Source organism: Acanthopagrus latus, chromosome 17 (genome assembly GCF_904848185.1).
Source record: "Acanthopagrus latus isolate v.2019 chromosome 17, fAcaLat1.1, whole genome shotgun sequence".
NCBI classification, from domain to species: Eukaryota; Metazoa; Chordata; class Actinopteri; order Spariformes; family Sparidae; genus Acanthopagrus; species Acanthopagrus latus.
Window position 1 is genome coordinate 6,381,993 of NC_051055.1, and position 21,671 is coordinate 6,403,663.

Below are 21,671 nucleotides of genomic sequence, written 5' to 3' on the forward strand. Positions count from 1 at the left end.
CTCAATCACTGGGACACTGGTGACCATGTGTCTGTCACAGTGTAGGGGAGGCATGGTTATACCGCCTTAAATGCTCTCTGTGGCCCTAAACCTCGTCGCTACGTGCCGCTGCAGCATGTCAGACTACAGGACACAATTATCGGCAGTGCTCAATACATCCATCACAGTAGCTGCAATCTAGTGGGGGGTGGGGGGCAAAAAGGAGGAAAGAGCGATGGCTGACAAGAACATTGATTGATATGCTGTGTGATTGAGATATGAATCTTTTTCCCCCCAAGCTAAACATTAAATTTCTCCCTATTTTCTTTACCACAGGCATTTCTGTCCATCTTGCTGACTTGTTGTGGCCCTTCTGCTCATATCAGGGCCATGGCACAGTGCTTGGGGTCTGACAAATATCCTGTTGTTGAGGTTTAGGTTGGTCAAACATCAGCAAGATAAACAAGGGCCTTGTCAATCAGAAAGTCTTGGATGACTGACAGGTTGGGGAGGCGGAGGATGTGGAGGTGGCGTTTGTGTTGCTGAGGTGTTGGAGATGGGGGGAAAGGGATCCAATCACAGCGAAAGCTACAGCAGCTCCTGGGGCCAGGAGCAAAACCTGCAGAAACTCACATTTTTGCAAAACAATTGCCAGAAATCTGGGAAAAAAAAACACGGAGTTTGGGGGAAGAGACTGGAATGTCAGCGAGAGACCACAGAGAGGCCCCCCCCCCCCCTTTCCTCTCTCCTTCCTCTCTTCATCTCCTCCTCTCCTTTCAGCAGACAGGCAGACAGCCGGAGCAGAGCCACAGCAATCCCACTCCTCACTGTTGCCACGCAGAGAGAGAGGCAGGGAAAAGCAGTCCGACTGCAGCTGGATTTGAGGGTCATTTGAAGAACACAACCAGGCAAAAGCAGAGACAGGCTCCATTTTCAGATCACGCCAGGGAACCAGAGCCCTCTCTCGCTAACTCACCCTCACCCTCTCTCTCTCTCTCTCTCTCTCTCTCTCCCTCTCACTCTCTCTCAATCGCCTCACCCTCCCTCCCCTTCTTCTACACAACAGCTAAATCAATAGAAATGACAACGCAGTTGGAAGGTCATTCGCAAGCACTGCAAGCTCTGTGTTGGAATGCTCTCCGATAGGTGGCAAAGAGAACGAATGGAAAAACAAATACACATCCTGCCAGCGCTCCTGCTCGTCTGTCCTGCTCCGAGCCAGCTGGAGGGATACATACGGAGCTGCTACAGTTACTGTCTCCTTTCTATACATCAACATGCAAAATGGAGCTGAGTGTTGTGCTGCTACACAGGGACTCTTTAACAGAGGGTACACTGTTTCCATGAGCTTTCTATCAGCTACCCCGCACGTCGGTCTACACAAACACAGTCCCCTTTATGTAAACAGATTGAGAATGAGGTACACGTGTTACACTGGCAAAATCCACAAAATGCCTCTCCCCTCACTAATGAGCTACCAAGCATGGTCAGACACGGTGCCTTCACAACACACAAACACAACGGCTACAGCAAGAATATTACAGGAGCTAGTCAGAGCTACAGAAACCACCAGCAGCAGCAGACACACACATAGAAGCAGAAGCAGCAGCAGCACTGGAGCAGAAAAGCGTCAAAAGCACACAGCGACATTAACACAGAAAGAGCAGAGTTGCTTGTGCTTTACTCACAGAATATTCAATGGTCCCTTTGGGTCTCTGGAACGACATGCGCCTCCCATCCTTCTTCTCTGGAGTCTTCTTCTGCCCGGTATCTGAAAGCAAGCGAGGCAAGGTACGCATTACATTCATGTTCCTCTCTCCCCAGCTTGTCACAAGCTGCCGTTTCCCAGCCCCGTGGGTAGACAGCTCATTCGTCAACAGTGAGCGAGCCAGCCAGCCAGCCAGCGATGTGAGCTGTGAGCGCCGGACCACTTTCTCTCTCTCTCTCCTCCCTCTCTCTCCTTCTCGCTCTGCTTCTACCCCCCTGCCCTCGCTCTCCCTCTATCACACTGTCCTCTCTCTCTTTCTTCTTCCTCCTCGCCTGCCGTGCGGTGCAGTGACAGCCGCTGAAACCAGTTCACCTTGCCTTCCTCCCCGTTGCCTTTCACAGCAGACGGAGATCAGGCCGACCTCCATCAGGGTACTGCCGCTCTGGATGGGAGCCTGAGAGGAGAAGATGGATTCAGCTGGGAAGAGGGGGGCGCTAACACTGGAGATGGAGAAGAAGGAAAGTGGGGGCTGAACCAGACGGTGGATGGAGGAGAAGGGAGGGTTTATTGCTAAATGTAGGTTGAGCATGTAGTTTAGGATGTAGTTTAGGGATGTGGTAACTGAAGATAGGGTAGAGGTTCAGAACTTTAGTTGTAGCTTTGTTTAGGTGTGTAGGCATTTTAAAAAGAATAATCCAGATTTTCTTCTTTCTGTGAAAAGCGCTGATAAAGCTGGTAGGTACTACTACAACTTGTATGGGTACAAGACAGGGTAGAAGGCAGAGGTATACAAGACATGGCTGGTTTTGGGCATACACAGGACAAATTAATGTAGGGTTGATGGTGACAGAAATCTATGCAAGGAAGCACATTCTGAAGCTGGGGGGTAGAATGAGGTTGAGAGAAAGCATGGAGATGAAGGCAAGATGGGGGATGGAATATTGAAGCAAGTTGATGAAAGACAGAAGCAAAGGATCGGATGGGAGATAAAAGAAACTGGAAGGGGACTCTTGGGAATGGAGAGGATCTAGAGTAGGGGCTGACTCTGGTCTCTGACTTATGAGAACAAGGACATATGGATTTGTGGAATAATGTGCAAGGCAGTGTTGATTGGAAACATAGGGTGTGAGGGTCAAGAATGGTACTGACTGAAGAGGTTTCGGGGAGCTTTGATGAAGGATTTATGCTGGACATAAGTTGACCCAGTGCCCCGAGAAGCCTCACTTAAATGTCTTTCTTTTGTCGGTGTTGCACATGACTCATCAGTCCCTTTATTTGTGTTTTTCTCATCAGGCCTCTCAGATAGCTCAAAACATGAGTCATACACCAGTGCTGCTATTTCTGGGGCTCAGGACAGCCTGGCTGAAAGTGAGAGGGGAGGGGAAATCAGAGCTGCCTCAGGTGTAAATATCAGTGATAATCTGCGATTCCTCTCGTCTACTTTTCATAAAATGCAGGCAATCTATGGATATCATACTGATGTTGTCAAATGAGACTACATATGTTCTAAGGCTTTGTTTATAATACTATCAGCTCATAAGCACTGCAGGGGAAAATATTTAAATAAAAATCAGTGGCCTATGTAAAGGATTTATGCTTTTACATTATTGTATTGATTTACACGTCATATTAAAGATTCTATTGAGGATGCTGAAATAAGTTTCATATATTTAATCATTGCCCAAAAATAAAAATAAAGTATAATACATATATGTATAATAAAGTACAAAATGGAGCTGACGACCCAGTGAATACAGATAAAAAACATGATTCCTAAGTCAATTATTATGACAGCGTTGGAGCGGAAGTAGATTTTTTGTCATTGTTGTTAGTTTGTTGCTTGGGCATCCTGTTAAAAGGTAAGCGATTGTTTAGTCTAATTCCAAAAATACCAAAAATTGTGAGTTAGCTGCTTTGTTCCAGCCAGCGTCAGTATTAAACAACCAGGGAATGAGGCCCAGCTATCAAGCGAAGACAACTGATGACTTATGGTTAAAATGCCCACATATGAATTAAGTCTTTAAACTTCAGAACCATTTGGTACAGCCCTGGTTAAATTGGTTAAAAAAATGATCATGTTCTCTCTAAATGTTGCATGGTTGGCTACAAAGGGTTTTACTGCTGGTGCAGGAGGTGAAAAAAAGCATTCTCTCTATCAGTTAGTCTTTGAAGCATATAAAATAATAATCATCATACTGATGCTCTTTCCAGTCCTAGATGCTTTATGATTAATAGCTTATCATACTGCCGTCTGTAGTTTTGGTTCCCTCTGTTCAGGTCAACTGCAGTTTGGATCTGGTCTCATTATCATCAGGTTTATTGGAATTATGTATGACTGTGCTTGGGTTTTCTTGGATCAGCTCCATCTTTTTGAGGACCTCTACTGCATTCTTTTCCCTTCTCAGCTTGTTCTGTGAGTGATGATTTTGTGGCCCAAAAAGGTGAAACTAAAAGCTAAACTAAAACCCAAACTAAAACCCAAGAATTAAGAAAAGTCTATAATAGTAAGTAAAATTCTGTGTAGCAGATCTATGCTGTTTCAGTGCTGGCTGAGCCCTTAGATCCCCAAGTTGGGAACAGATCAGAGTACAAATCCAACAATTAACGTCCCTGTTTATTTGGTCATCTGCATTACTAGTAATACTTTCTCAAAATTCTTTGTGTATATCATCATTGAAAAAGACCAATAATCATCTCCAGATAATTTGTATTTTATTCAATGTGGAGGCATTCTCTCAGAATTATGGTGATATTTCATTTTGCCAGCACTGCCCAGCAGTGGTTAGGATATAAAATAACCTATAGCACTATGAAAACCTTGGAAAAGGAGTTGTATTGAAAAACAACACAATGGCTGCACAAACTGTGGGCGTGTGCCAAATCAATTATTCAGCATCCAAATGAAAACCTTGGAAAGATGATTTCAGCGGGAGAACACAAACCCGGCCTGTGGATTGTGGAGGATCGCGTTTTGGTCGCTATTTTAAAAGGCAACACATTGCAACTGTGATTCCATGTTTTCCTGTTATGAAATATAATCCACTGTGTCTCTGCTTAATTGCAGGTCATGGCAGTCTGGCAGACTGCATGTAACCTGATGCAGTAAGTAAACAGCGGAGGTGTCGATCTGCTTTGTTAGCAGCAGGGTTGCAAAGACTATAAAGATTTGTGCAGTGTTTTGTTTTATTCTTGTGGCTTAACATACTTCTACACATCTGTAAACACTAAACTGGCACAGGCTGAGCACAGTCAGGTTCAACACAAGATCAGACTCCAAACAATACAGAATGAGAGGAGCAGGAGAGAGTGACGGAGAGCAAAAGAGAACAACAGATATGCATTAGCAGCTGCAGGGGTGTTTGCACATGAGCCGGTGATTGGTCTAAAATTAAACCTCACCATGGATGGTGGCACAAGATATGGGCATTTTATTCACACTCCAGACACACAGCGGAGCTCAGCACCAGGGCATCTTCAGTAACAAAGGCTCTAGTTTCATCCCACTCCACAGGCAACCAGGAGCATCTGTTGTCTCTAAATAAGCCCCGCTTCTTTAGAGGGAAGCTACATCGTAAGTCCACAAATCACAGCCTGTTTGTTACATGTGATCCATCCGCATCCAGTGATGTATTGGAATTTTGATTTTTAGTCAAGGATGCTTTTACCGTCAGAATACTAACCGATAGTATTTCAGTTTGATTTTCTTTCCTCTTCTAACACACAGACTCTGTTTCTTTACCATGGCAGCAACACATTACACGTCATGCATTGAGACAGCGTGATACAACATGCTCAAAATGGCAGAATCTGGAGATGCAGAGGCTGCATGGGGAAAGGCGTGAAGAAACAGGGCCTGTGGCCAATGCCAATCTAGATAAAGTAAACCCAGTTATCTCGGCTGAGCAGCACAGTGGGAAAATTTTCTGACAGAGGTGAGCTGAGGTCGCTAGTTATCTAATTTGTTGTTCAACCAAGTAAGACAACAGTTGCCACAACATAAGCTATTTTACTGTTGTCGTTTCCCATAAAGAACGTTTTACTTGGCTCATTAATGAGCTGAATTACAATTACAGTGGGTCAACTGTGAGAGAAGCAATGCGACTCCCTCAGACATGGAAAAGAGCTGCTGAGTGTCGGGAAAAACAGAGGCTTCCTCTCACCAATCGGGGATGTAAACGGTCACAAGAAGTCATGCCTATCTGAGCAACTTAACAAAAAATGCGTGACAATGGTCCACCATACTGCCTTAAAACCACACAACCCTGGACAAGACAGGAGCACAGTGGGTATCAGGGCGACGATTTTTGCTCTTGTTTAACACCCACTACAAATAATCATAATTAGAGTGTATGTGATCTTGAATCTCTGCATCTCCATGGTTTAATGTCTCTGTGTGGTTCTGTGAAATGAAAACTGTGATAAACACCCTGCTGAGTGACATATTTCTGAAATGAGGTGTCTCGAGGACAAAGAACTATTGAAAAGATAATTAAAAATTCTGTTATTTCTTTTATTCAGAGATATGGGCAAAAATGTCTTTCAAAATGTATGCATTCATAGGTTTTCTCCCTCTGTCCTTCAAAAAGGAATGGCTTATTCATAAAGTATTGTGCAGTGAAACACTGACAATTCCATTCAAGGACATCACTATGAAAAGCTTGGGAAGGGCAAAGCTCCAGTCATTCTTTTATATCTGCTGATGGATATCCATAGAAAAGAAAAACAATGAAATGTGCCTTCATTAAAAACACACAGATACCATGAACACCTTTGGGAATTTGTAACAAATCCAAAACCTGCCAAGACATGGACGAAATCTGGACGATTCTCGAGCTAAATGCAAATGCTACTGTATTTAACTCTATAAACATGATGTGTTCTGTACCCGTGCAATCTGTTGAGAATGAATCATGGCTGCTAAATATATAGTTCCCCCTTGCTTTATGCACAGCTATGACAAACTGAAGCAGGCAGGGAATAGGAGAGTCAACAACTATCTGACTAACATTCCCTTATGGTCTGATAGAATACACAAGCAGCCAATTTCCCTCTGCTCCCTTGTTTTCCCTGCCTGCTGGCAATACAGCCCTCCCCAGATGTTATTTTTAGAAAAGCCCTAAACAGCAGGGGAGGCAAGAGCCCTGCACTACAGCCACACTGAGCAGGTGCTGTGCAGGACTAGTTAACGAACTGGAGACTGTCCTCAAAAGTTTGTGAGGGAGGGCGGACAGAGAACAGCAGTGTGTTGTACATAGACAGGCCACAGTAACAGAAATACCTGTGAAATATAATGCAATAAGCTAGAAATACTGTAACACCATCTTTGAATTTTCTGAGGCTTACAATAGTTAGTGTTTCTGAAAACTTTGTCAATAGTTGTTGAGTCAATTCTGTGGTCACTGTTGAGAGATTTTGAATCATACTGTTCATTTTAGTTTTAAAAGATTATCTGAAGTATTGATAAGCTGACATTCAGAAAATGACCACTGATTACCACCTACAGCGTATTGGACAATTGCAGGTAATGCTGCTAATGAATTAACACTGGATTTACATATTTTCATCAATGTGAAGTATATTCATTTGCCTAGCTTTTATTTGGCTGGATTTGCTAAAACAGACTGATCTGGTGGTCTACTGGGATATAAAATTACATATACTGTTATAAGAGAGGCTTCTAATAATCAATTGAAGTTTATCAAATAATAACAACAAGAACTAGAGTCGACAGCCATGCTAGCAACTCAATGAGGCTGTAACTAGGCTGTAAGTTTTCTATTTTTTATAGACTACTTCCTTAAAGGTCCACTTTTGAGTCTTATTCCCAACTCATCAATAAATGACATTTTGGTATCAGCAGCCTACCTGACCTGCAAGCAAAAAAGTATTTGACAAGTAAAGAATGAGATTTGCATACAAATGGAACCTATAAATCACCAAATATAAAACTGACTCATTAGTTGGACTTATTTTATCAAGCCTATTGTATGTGAAACTGCAGTTATGTATCATGCACTTTGGCTGCTACATTTCCTCAAACAGAATGACAGCACATCATTACGGGAATTCCGGACATCAACGCATACATGCAACATCTAGCACTGTTCATACGCCATTTTCAAATCAGAATAGGCTTGCTAGCTAGTTAACTCAGAAATCCAATATGAATGTCAGGTAAAGAGATAAGGCTGTTTCACAGTCCCAAATAATATTGCTCTGCCGTTTGGTTTTCTGCCTTGACAGCAAAATGTGTTGTGACACAGGCTGACAAGACGGAGAGCAGAGCAAAGCAGGGGTCAGAAAATTGATTTCAAACGTAGCGATGTCTGCACCTTGTTGGGCAATGGATGGGTCATTCTGTGTTCATCAAAATCATGCAGCTACAAGAATTTGCATCTAGTTACTGTTGTTCTTAGGAACACACATATAATATAGTTAGAAGAAATACTGTGAAAGCTCTTATCCTGACAAGTAGGCACCATGTTGGATGAAGAGGGCCACAGAAAGTGGTTACTTCTGACTTGAAGTCAAGAGTCTGTAAAAAGGCACTGATCAGCTAGTATATGCACTGAAATGCTTACTCAAATAAAACAGGAGTAAAAAGTGCTGACGGTCACAGTGATAAACTGGTTTAAAGCTAAGCTAGTGTTATCTCAACACCAAGTTAATAGGTGGACATGACAACTGTATTGCAGCAAAGAAGAGGAGCTACAAGTTTCATGGGCCTTTTCTCTCATGTGCAAAATGAATATATCCACTATGTATTGGAAGCTACAGTGCGTTATGCTGACCAAAAGCAAAGTTTTAATGTAGTTTAGAGGTCACATTACACATTTAGAGGTCCCCACATCTTAAAAAGTAAGATTTTCCTGTCTTTTTTTTTATTATAAAGCAGGTCTAGGTGTATACAAAAACATGAAAGCATAAGAATGGCCAATCAATGTTTTTCTTAATTCAGAAACTGTGCCTTCAAATGAGCTGGCTTCTGTAAGTTTTGTCACGTCACAACTATACAGTCACCACCCTCTGCAATGCCCATGGTTGCAAAAACACCAGCAGAAAAGGTGCAGAAACACGGTGGATGGTGCCTGCTCAGGCCTGTGGGAGATGAACAAATCAAGGCAGAATGGGCTTTTCAGGAGGAGGGGGGCCCTATGGAGACACCACTATAGGCTCCAAAACAGAGCGTTCAGGCAAACGAGTGAAAAGAGGTGCTACAGCAATGAACAATATGAAAAAAAAATGCTTTCAACACTAAAGAGTGTAAATATTTTCTATGAAACACACAAAATAAAAGTATTAACCTAAAAATAAGCCTAATATGAAGCCTTCAGAAAAATTAGGTACACGATTGTTTAATAGGCTAACTGCTAAGGGAGACGGGCCACCATGATGAGACAGAGAGGAGCTATTATAGTCTTAAATGACCGGATCACATTTGATAAAGCTGGGCTGTTTTTTCTTCAGACTTTTTAATTCTTTAATGTCTCTCACCAGAAGAAAAGTAATGACACTTATGGATCATCTAATTACTTCTCTCACTGTAAGTTTCCTGAAGGGGAATGTATCATACCAACAACAGCAAATGTCAACTTTCTCAGTCCCATTGTCTCAGAAGACTTATGAACACCACGTAATAGAGGGGAAGTGCCAACAGCACTGTATTAAGAAACAGGCCATTATTGCTGTGTAACTTTGCTATAGTGCTAGCATAAGCTGTAGTCTTTCCATTGTAATGAATATACAGTACATGGCTCTAGTGGAGCTGTCAACTTAACACAGAGAACACAGTGTGACAGGCAACATCCCTTTGCCAACACTCTCAGTACCACTCAGCTCTATATTACACTGCCAGCCTCCATGGACCAACCTATACACCACTCAGCTTTTATGGGAAACTTTGCTGAACTGCAGTTTTGTGTGTGTGTGTATGTGTGTGGGCACGTCCATGCTAGAACAGGAGGCGCTGGATCTGCCCTGTCCTCTCATTAACACTCTCCCCATGATGGCTAATAACACTCCTGTTGTGTCGCTGGTAATGTTGCCTAAACTCTTTACACGGCAAGATGATTGTCTTTCCACACTCTCAATATTTGAAGCCGGACACTTTTCGCTATTGAGGTTTGTTAATGCTAACACACTCTCATTTTAATTAATATTCCGACAGCGTGTACACTACTGTTTCCATAGTGACGAACCTGGTGCAGACTTAAAGGGAAAAGGTGTTATTAAAAAATAAGAGTGGCAAACCTGTCTGCATTATACAGTAGTAGTCTAAGCCTGTGGTAAAACTGTATTGTTCAGGATGAAAAGGAGAAGCACTTTAGCTGCCTCACTGTAATCATACTGATACATTCACCATAACAAGCTGTGCTGCTGAGGTTGTTAATTTAAGTATTAATTAATTAATTACCCTGCTACCACTCGTTGCTCTCATTACATTTATATTAATAATGTGATAGTCTTATCATATAAATAATGTCTTGAAACTGAGTTGTTAAAGTTGCTTTTAAATGATGATTGTGTTTTGCACAAGTCACTGTTCAAGTTTCTGTTATGTGATGCTCTTGTTACTGTGTTCACAAGTATACAGCCAATTAGGAGATGAAATTGAGTACAGAAAATAATTCAGCAGGAATATGAAGTGATTATTTTCATTTATCATAACAAAGTCTAACCTGTTTTCAGCTCCATAAACGTGAAGATTTGCTGTTTTTGTTATATTAGGTTTAGGGTAGGTTGGTTGAGTAAATATGTCAGGCTAGGGCTGTGTGTTGAACCTCAACACTTTTTTTTTTTTAATACTGACTAAGCGGATTTCCGGTGGAGTGGAATCCATGATGCTTAAATAATTCACACAGACCAGTCAGGCTTTATCACAGTTAGACAATCATTTATTATTTTACGCTAGCTATTAAAAATTCTTTTATGCATCAAGATGACCAAGGCACCAGAAGCTCTTATTTCACTCAATGCCCATAAAGCTTTTGATTGTATTGAATATGTCCATCTTTTTTCAGTATTGGAGAAATTTGAATTTGGCCCATCTTTTATCTCCTGGATAAAAGTGCTATACTCAGTGCCACAGGCAGCAGTTCGTACAAACAAGATAATGTCACAATACTTCCCCCTACACAGGGGAACTTTGCTACATAAGCTGTCTCTCTATGCAGATGACTGATATCTATTAATTTCAGAGGCTCATACTTCTACTCCCAGCACTCTAGATGTCATCTCAAACTTCAGCAAGGTCCCAGGATATAAAATGACCTCACAAAGAGCTTTTCCCAATTGAGCAGGCAGCACTCAATTTAAATTATGAACACTACCCTTTTAAGGTTGTTTGTGACTCTTTCACATGTCTTTGAGTCTGTATGACACGTGAGTACAAGGACCTACTTAAATCTGACTTCATGTTTTGCAGGGTTCTCCCCAAACGGTGGAACTAGAGGAAAATCTGCCCTCACTCAAGCCCTACTGCCTACTCTCTCACTTTCACTAGAGAGAGATTATGGCAACAATTGTTGATGTATACAATGGCATAAACAAAGACAAAACTGCATTGGTAGCTCACTATAACATAGTAAAATGTATGGTAAAAGCACTTTGATCCACAGTTAAAACGGCTCAAAACGGAATCTCATCCTCCTCCTCCTCATGCATTCAGATGCCTGCCTCGCTAATCACCCTGTGATTCCTTCAGCCTTTGGCGTTGAGGTTATTGCACTTTGAGCAATACATCTTTGCAAGTCAAAGTTAAGAGTGGGAGGGTGTGTGTGTGTGTGTGTGTGTGTGTGTGTGTGTGTATGTTGGAGAGGTAAAGGGGGACATGATGAATGGTATGGCAGAGGTCTAATGCTGCATTGGCTGGATCGATGGCGATGATGCATATACATAATGTACACTCGCGGTAGCTTCCACAACAACTTTCTGATTCATCTTTACAATGACAGTAATGCAACACTGTGGCTCAACTCATGTGCGATGATATGTAGAAGAGCCAGCATCCACTCATTATCATTATATAATCACCCTCAATGAAACAACCTTTCAATTGCCTCAAGAGAAAACTTGGTGAAAAACAGTTTGAAGAAATGAGCAGGGTTGGCATGAGAACACTTGTGTCGTCGCCCTTTGTGACGCAAAATTGCATCTTTGATGGTTTAAATCGCCCTTTGGAGCCCTGATAATCTCCATCTTGTCAGCAACACTAACCTCTCAGGTTACAGCTCCGATCAATAGCAGGAGAAGTGATGAGCTCAGCTATGAGAAACACAAACTCCGCATTATCAGATCTTCTTATTGAGCCAAAATCAAAGGGTCCTGTTCAGGAGTCGAGATTTGAACCGGCAGTATGGGCCAAATGAACTGGGTGCAGGTAGGCGACACCTGTGTAACAGTCACATATTGATACATCTTGTAATATTAACAGTTGCATTTAATAAGTTTTTGGAGAGCAACTTAGTACATTAATTTTTTCTTAACACTGGCTACTTTAGTAGTAGATACGGCGTATAATGGAGTTAAAACGGAGTACATGAGTGCGCATCTTCACAAGTAACACTTAATTTCCCCAAAATGTTGACTCATTTCTTTAAGGAATCATTTATAATGTAATAAAATATGTCATTAAAACATTAAGATCATTTTGCATAACTATAGCATGTACATTTGATACAGTCCACTGATAAATAATTAAGTACAATTTGAATGCTGGACTTCAAATTGTAATTACACTTTATACTATATTGCAAGATAGTTCCTTACAAGACAGATATCTGAAAAGATCTCCAACTACAGCATTAAATAACAGCAATCAGCAGAGTGAGTAATGTAAAATGCTCGTCAAAGTGCACCTCCCATCTAACCACAGTCTGTAATGGCAAACCAGAAACTGGAGTCTGTATCACCACCAGAGACAGCTTGCTTTCCGTTTAGTGAGACACTTCCGCTGAGATTAAGAGGAAAGAATGAAGACAGCATCCCCTCAAATCCGTCTGCATGACTAAATCGCACACAGGGGTGCAAGACTTGACAACTTGATGAACCGTCTCTCTCTTTAACAATAAAACAAAACTCATTTCACAAACAGTCTCACAATACAGCAAGCTTACAGGGGGAAGATGTAAGAAAAAAGAAAAGAAAAAGAAAACCGTGAAATTTTCCTCAGCAGTAAACTTTCACATTCAGGAGTTGATCCACGCATTAAAAACCACAGGGAAAAGTCTGATCATTGACCTCATTGCCATCTGTCATATTGGCACTTATTCTCTGCAGACACTAGAGCAGCCCCACCTTGACCAGTCTGTGTTGAGAGCTGTGTTTACTTTACAATTCATAACAGCCCCAGTATTTCCTTTCGACTGCCAACTGTAAAGGTTGGCCTTTAAATTTAGTTCTACTTGTTACCAAGTATTGTCAAAAAAATTTGATATTACAAAACAACAGAATAAAAAAATGTATTAAAAACAAACTGGGATTTATTCCCATGTAATCATGTAATTATTGTATTATATTGTCATGGATTCTTGCTTCTAAAATAAAACCACCAGGGCATATTTGTATCACAGTAGACAATCACACACATATCCGATAGCCCCTGATTGGTGTTGTTCCTAGAACATCATTATTGATGTTGCTCCAGGACCATCACTGAAACTGACCAGTCAAGTTTTTGTAATGTCATAGCTTTGCAACTTGGGAGAAAGATAGGAAAAATACACTCGGGAGCAGTTTCATTCTAAAATTGTGTTGTGAATGGGCAGGGCTCCAGATTAACTATTTCTACTAGGAAAACAGTGGCCCCTAACTGAAAACCTTCCCATCCATTAACCAATACTTTAAATGTATGTAATATTTGGTAAAGAGTAGTTCTTCCTTGGCAACAAAAAAGACTGTGTTAAACTAAAATATTAATTTGGCCTCCTCAGCACACTGATTAACACTCTCTTGCCTTATAAATGCATTGACAGTGGAGTTGCATTTTCATTGGAGTACAGGTCACAGCATATGTTACGCCATAGACTAGCACTGTGTTTGACCAATGTGTTATGGTTTAACTGTGCAGTGCCAGCATTACCTTCAAATTTTGTGTTCCCCATATGTTGCGGGTATCGACTGCAAAATTTGCAGTTCATGGAATTCGTTGCTCTGAGATACCTTATTCTGTCAAATTTGCGCTGCCATTCTTCATGAAAACAGCTTTTCTGCCCCTTTTCGCCACACTTATGTCTTCAGACTCGGACTCACCAGGTGTGGCTTTGGACAGTGTTTCATAAGTTGAAAAGATGGTCCTGCAGCAACATTAACTGTTCAAGGAACAACACCAAAACAGCGATATCAGTTACACCAGGGAATCAATCTATTCATCACATAAACCTGTATATCATAATAATACACTCAAAGAAATCACTATAATCATCATTACATTTTCCAATGTATTTAGGGCTTCTCCAAACAAGAATTTATTATTATGTAAATTATAATCTGCAGCACAGTTTAAACCTCAAGAAATGCTGCAATTACATTTAGAGCCTCATACAATAATCAGCAATAAAAACTAAGATGACTAACTGTGCTCCTGCTCCTGCTTTAACATAAAATAAAGTTCGTTCATAGTCACTGAGCCACATTCAAATATACTAAATTGCTATTATAAAGCATAACACAGAAAGAACAACACCATATAATTAAAAAATGACTACCTGTGGCATATGACCGCAACACTAAACAATGAGTCAATACTGTAGAATAAGATTTCTCAAATCATTACAAAACCAATCATTTATGCTTGACTGAAGTATTTTAGCTGCAGTGTGGATTAATGAGTGCCTTGTCGTACTGAAGTTAAGGCCTTCCACTGTGTGCCCAGAGGACATACAGAAAAATCAGCTGATAAGGACAATAGAGAATGGAACAAGTTGTTCTCACAACACATCAACTCAGATAACATTTAGCCCAGTTGTGCCTCGCAAAAACACATTTGTGTTTTGTTTGGGCAAGCCAGACAGTGTTTTATTTCTTGATAAGTTAACGTGAGCAGGAATTATATTTTATAGAATTAAACTGATTATTTTCAGCCCACATTATTTTACTCAATTGACTCAACTAGTCTTTGTTGGTGTGCCGCGTCTCGAAAAGTCTTGGAAAGTTTTCGGGAGCCTTTGAGAAGTACGTTTTTCATAATGTGATCCCTGACCTCCTGCTGCAGAATGACACAATCATCTGTACAGCTGATCAAATGTCTCTTCATATTAGCTTCCCACTGACTAGATTATAAAAAGATGCAATTCTAATATCAATCAGCAAATGAAAAAGCTTCTTTGTCCATCATGTTTACCAGAGCCAGCAGAGCCAAGAAAAGTCCATCAGCTTAGAGAGGCGAAGAAAAAGTATGGTGAGGAAGTTTAAAAGCTGTAAACCCAAATCCAACCTTCAAAAGTTCTCTTTAGAAAACTCCAGTTGACGTCATATGCATGCTCCTCTTAAGTCTGTGGATTCAGTTTTTTAAAAAATTTTGATTAGATTCATTTTGAAGGAAAATTACTACCGCAGGTGTGGAGTCCTCGAATATGAGGGCGGCAGCTATCCAGTGGCTGTGTTCTCTTTTCAGCTGGAGTGATGAAGACGCTAAAGATGAAGTTAAGTCACTCAGAACAGGTCTTAATTACCTTCTCTCAAACATCAGCTCTAACTCAGCATTTGCACTCATCCTCTGGCCTCTTTGAAACATCTGCTGTTGAAAAAGCTGTTCGCTGATCTCGGAATGGCAATCACAACATGTATAGCATTACTAAGCTTACTGGCCACATGTCTAATTTAAATCTTTTCAGACCTCTCACCCTGTTATATGTCTTGTCATCTGTTCCAGTCAGTTCTCCTTCCTTGTCATGCAGTCATAAATGTGTTGCTACAAAGCTTAGCTTCTGGGTCCCTATTTCAGTATGGATTTGTTTTCATCTCTAAACTGACCTCTAGTTTTCCTTACAGGAGATGCATCACCCTGTTAGTGGGACAGACTGTCAACATTTTGGGGACAAAGTCCTTGGAGAAAGATACAGTGTCAGTGTGATCATTGATACTGTTGACTCTTAAAAACACAGGCCTGTTTGTGTGGACAAAGATCCTTGAAAAATCAAAGAGCAGTCATTAGTTCAGACCCTGAATGAGGTTCTCTGAGCAGGTGTACGATGCTGTGGTCCGGTGATCTCACTGAGACTCCTACCACTTATGTTCCCTTGACAGAGTCATAACAGATCCCAGGAGAATCACATATGGCACGTAGAGCGAGTGACATACTGAGACAAACTGCTCAAGGACTTTTGGGAAATTAAGGTGATTAAAATCACCTATTACAGTGCTGAGAGCATCAGCAGATTGCACTTTCTGAATCATCCTGATAATTTCAGCAGAGCTGGTGCAGCCGTGGGCTGAATGTGAACAGTAACAAATAAGTGTATATCAATGTCAAGAGGACAACCATGCACAGTGGCACTGGTGAATCATCTGCTTATAATATATGGGCACACGGTCAGTTTATGTGATCTTATGGCCACTTTAACAGCATGTCCAGAAGTAAATTCACATTGGAACAGTAAAACTGAGGGGACACAAGATAACTAACTTAATAATAATAATAATAATAATAATAATAATAATAATACTAATAATAATTTACCAATCTCTTTTTTTAATTTCAGAAGCTTCATTAAACTATAATTTGGTTAATGTTATTTACTGGAATTTTACCTGACAATTACTGCATTACAGCAAATGGAAAATCTGATCAATCATATATATTGCTCAATACTCAGATGCTGCAGCACAGAGCTGTGACATTCACATTTTCAGTTCAATATAGAGTCAATTGTAAGACTTGGTTAAACAAAAGATTGGTAGTAAAGTATGGCCTAAAATAATATCTGCCATCACTTTTGGATGTGGACTTCTTTCTTTGTTACCAATTCTTCCCTCTCCATGACAGATTTTATACACAGGTCTTAAATCTTTGAGAACATTATATTGACTCTGCATTAGAAACCTGAAGCAGTACAGTATACCATTGTGTTATGGATGAGATTCCAGGACACTCTCTCAGGACACCCAGGGAAGAGTCATAAGCTGCTGATTAGAGCAAACCGTATGATTGGAGGATGATCTGCAGGAGCATGCTGTGCCGTAGCATGTGTTTTCAATGGCTACAGAAGGTGTGGCAATTCTGTGTTAACAGTAGATACCTGAAAGCCTTCCACGGTGTCTCTGATGGTCCTTTTTAATCTCTCTATTATGTCGTCTATACTTTTGCCTCCTTGCAGGAAAGCCTGCAGGAGTTTCAATTCAGTCTTTGCAAGTCCATTCATCTCAGTGCAAATGCCAGCTAAACACATATCCCAGATAGCTGTGAGATATTAACAATAGCAACTACACAGAGGATGCCAAACAGTCTTTGCAAAACAATTATAGATGTCAGAATTCGTCATTTTGAAGCTGTGATTTTTTTCCATGCAGCTAAAAGCAAAACTACATCTCTACTTTTGTCTCTTTTTTATGCATCGGTCCCTCGTCAGTTTAAAACTCCCCATTCCGACTGACCACGCATGTGAACTTGAACTTTCTGATTTCCTGATTAATCTGTAAAAGCTCAGGGCTGTCCCACTGTGAAATCAAAAAGGGCTTGAGGGCTTATCAAACAAGCAATCTGAAACCAGCAGCTTGGGTTTTAGGAAATTGTGACATATTTTGAGATCCAATCAATGAAGAAATTAATGATCAGATTTATTGATAATGGTTGTAATTAATCAGAATCAGAATCAGAAACAGATTTATTACCAATAAGTATATACACCAACAAGGAATTTGTCTTGCTGAATCTAATAACTGCAGCCCTAAACCGCATATTGCATTTTTAATTCAGCAGATGAATCTGCCTCAGGTGTCATGACACGACTTGAGTGGAGAATTTTGGTCCTGTGCTAGCAAGTGATTGTACGTTGAGCCGTGACTCAAGTCTCAGACACAGCATGCGAATGGGACTCTTATATTTTGTCTGGTAAAAACATTATTAATAAAATACAGAACTCTATTCAGAAAGTGAGCAATAAACCCTGGGTTTTAAAGCACAGATTAAATACAAGATTCACTTACCAGACAAATGCCTGTGTCTCGATAATATAAACTTACAAAGTGCTGTCTCATTCCTCACAAAGCATCTCGAGCCCAGACATTTGCTCAAGTGAGTGATGATCAGACAGGTGTCAAACTTGTTTTTCCTGGGTAAGTGTGGACAGGGCCACTTGTCCTGTCAGTGTTCAGCCTGTCACACATTGCAGTGCCCACTACTTCACTCACACTACCTCCATGCCCACCCTCATCTCCGACATCATCTTCTCACTTCCACTACCTGACTCCACGTCTAGTTAGTCTCATTATTTTCCCCTGAGTGGGGCAGTAGCCTGCAGACACAAGCCGCCCCCACGGTCCACTCTGTCGCTGGAGGAGAGAGGCACAGGGACTGTTAATGAACCCACCCTGCCATCCATGGCGTTTCAAGAGCAGCAGAGCATGCATCTGATTAATCTTTGTCCTAATTAGATCGAACAATTAACCTGCCTGCCACCAAGCTCTGGAGCCTGATCACTCTGCATAAGCTGCAAAAACACTGTACATTAAACCAGAGTAGGGCGAGAGTGTGCCCTCGCTCTGCAACTTTGTGTTTCCAGAACAACCAATTAATGTTATCTAATAGTGCAAAGCATTCTGTGTGATATTTCGACGGATCGTGTGGCCGAGAGCTCAGATCCGTTTCTGCTTTTCATTTCAACAGTGCTACATTTCTCCGCTTTTAATTCAAAGTCAGAGGAGGCACTGATGGGTCTCATATTAAATTATGTGTGAGAGGCAAAGCAGAAAGGGGGAAAGAAAAAAAAAAATCCAATCTTCATTAACATGGAGATACTCCCCGATGTGAAAAGCCTTGAGGACATACTTGTTCACAAACTGGCTGGACCGTTTGAGCATGCACTGCCTGCCGATGTGAAATATTTGAAATGCCTCAGTTGTTGCGGGCAGCCTGTCCTCACAACACAACTGGACAAGCAAAGTGCAACCACTGAGGACATGAACTTACTTTATGAGCGAACATCAGTTCAAATAGAGGAAGATCAGGCTGGGAAGCAGGCAGAGACCCTCAGTCCTATGATTACACTGTCCAGGAAGTGTTGCATAATGTACTCACACCATCTCCACATTTCATACTCAAAAACTGACACGTACCGTATGAATCCTAAGTTTGATGACATGTGCAAGTTCTGTGGAAAAAAAGGTGGGTCTGGTCATTCGCAGGCAGAGGTTCTATGTGTTTTCTCTTAGCTTTGGATCAGAGGAAAAATGGATGAGGATCCCCTTTATTGTATTCACCGTCTCCACTGATATTATTTACCAACTTGGAGTAGGCTAATTCACAAAACAGCCCCTGTAAAACTGAGTTTTATGTTTTTAAAACACGGAAAATGACATGTCAATATGCGAGTTCTGCTGACAGCAACAGCAGAGTATGTTTGAGTTGGTGCAAACTTCGCCTAATAATTTCGTCGTTTAATGTCATGCACTCATTTGTGTTGTGTAATATGAAAGTCGCTTGCCAATAAGCGAGTGACATCAGTGAGATTCAAAAATCGTAGCTGTATTTCAAATAACTCAACTTTTGTATGTCACGCTGACTTAATGCTTTGAACACAGACCGAGGGGTGCGGAAACGACCGGATTACAAGTTGAAATAATATCAGAATAAGCGACACTTAATAGAATAGAACTTGGCCGAATTGGAAAGTGACACATGTTTGTTTCTAGGTCTTAACCTCTGCTCTACCAGATAAGAAAACTTTTAAAAGGATGACAGGCGCTTTAACTGACTGTTTTTTGAAAGGGAGTTCGGCTCTACGCTCTGCAGGAAGGCATGCGTTGGAGGTTTGGCTTCCCGGAGAAGCTGACTTCTGCCCCCAAACTGTAAGCTAACTATGACTGAATTTTAGACTGACCTGTTTTGGAGTGGACGGTGTTACTGTCGTGTGTTGTTCCAGCCTGGTGCTGTTGGTTTTGGACAGTGTCCTGTCCAGGTCCGGGCCACAGTCTCTGTGCTATTACGTCTCTGACAACTCTCGCGCCGCTGCCCGTAACAGATAATATGTAGTCCATAGTGTTAGTGCTGCAAAACCTAGCTCGGCTAGCTTAAAACTAAGCGCTCAAAGTGTTCTAAAGCCCGCTGTCATTGCACGAAACGCAGTGTCAGCGAAACGTAACGGGCTCAAACTCGTAGTGTGAAAAGCCTCAATCACTATCTGTGCTGTGTACATTCCGAAACAGGAACTCTTGGAAATACGTCAACAAGTGCAACTTTTTTTTTTATTTTTTTATTTGCCCCTAACGGAGTCATGTGGCGCCACATAGTGGGGCAACAGCAGCCTACTGCCTTACTGGCACATATTAACACAGCTGACAATACACGTATGTTTAAAATACAGTCTGTGTGATTTAACACCAAATTCCTATGGAAGTGTATGGCAGACAACATTTTCATAGGTTAGTTTATGTTTAACTGCATGACACACTATTTATTTAGGCTTGCATTTCATTCTAAATGAATAATTTTCAAACTACTGAAAAAAAAGGTTATTATACCTCAGGTCATGGGTAAAAACTGAACTTTGAAAAGTCTTTGCAAATAAATAATTAATAAATATAGGGTTTACAAATGCAACCCAGCTCGACCCACCCTGATTTTGTTGCCAGGATATTTTCATAACTTTTTCATTGTGGCGCTGTATGACACCCGGGGACAATGACATCCAGCTGACACCCACCATAGTAACATACTTATAAATTGAGACTCTCACATTTGGAGCACTCCTCTGCGCCTATGTGCGACTCGAGGGGGCATAGTGAGACCTGTGACATATAAGTGTCTGCTCGTCTGGTGAGGGATAGGAGGAGATGGCATTTTGAGGTGCGTAAATGAATGTGGAAAAGGGGAAAACCAACAGGGCAGAACAGGGTGTCATAATTGGGCAGCAGGCTCAGGTAGTGAACTGGAAAGCTCGTGATGCAGTATTCATTTTTAAGTGCAGCTTTGTGGTGAGACGGGAGTCAGGAGTGTGACGAATTCCTCGCAATGTTTGACATGAATTGGAGAAATGTTCGAAACGAGGTTTACATGTGTTCTACTCATTCATATCAGAAAAGGCATAGAGGGGAGTGTTTCTTTCAAGCTGTAATCTGACAGGGGAACTACCTGTGGTTCTCTCCTGGCATCTGTAGTAGGTGGGCCGAGGCTGGAACAGCTGTTATAATTGAGGACAGTGAACCAATGTGATTTGAAACTGAATCAGGGCCATTTTCAACACTGAATGTGCTCCATCTGCTGGTTGCACTGGATAGTGTGTGCTCTGGTGTCCTTCCTCAGTGAAAGGTTTAGGTCAACAAGAGCAGCAATCATAACAGAAATATGGATCATCATAGTCATCATGTACATAGTCTGAAGCAGTAGGTAGTGGTATGCACCTATAACGCTGGTGTGTGATCTGCCAATAAAAACAGAGAAAAAGAAAGAGAAGGAGAGGGAGAAAGAGCAGGAGAAGAAGAAGAAGAAGAAGAAGAAGAAGAAGGGGGAGAGAGCGAAGGAGAAGGAAAAGGAGAAAGAGTAGGAGAAGCTGCATAGCAACCTGAGGTTTGCACAACCTGTGAAATAACATAAAAGTGAAATGATTAGTTCACAGTATTGGCCATGAGAAGTTGGTTACCGTCGGCAATCAGTATTGGCTGAATAAAAAAAAGGAAAAAAACGTGCATCCTTGACTTACAGGAATATAAAACAGGAAAAAGCACCAAACTACCATTTTTTTTTAAAAAAAAAATACTTCTGTCAACAACTCTAACACTGATGTACAAGAGGGCTGCTGATGGACTTGCAGTCAGTGAATTTTATTTGGCC

At 41.2% G+C, this 21,671-nt stretch overlaps 1 protein-coding gene across 4 annotated transcripts in view; it reads right to left on the reverse strand.

Annotated features, from left to right (window-relative positions):
• Window positions 1-21,671, reverse strand: part of oxr1a (oxidation resistance 1a) — a 158,617-nt gene that overhangs the window by 44,288 nt on the left and 92,658 nt on the right. For 3 of the 4 annotated variants that reach the window (XM_037073884.1, XM_037073886.1, XM_037073883.1), the window contains exon 4: window positions 1,668-1,750. In XM_037073884.1, the coding sequence (XP_036929779.1) occupies window positions 1,668-1,750 (83 nt within the window). Of the gene's footprint in view, window positions 1-1,667; window positions 1,751-19,722; window positions 20,055-21,671 lie in introns of those variants that run through there. The other variant, XM_037073885.1, reaches the window with a different exon arrangement.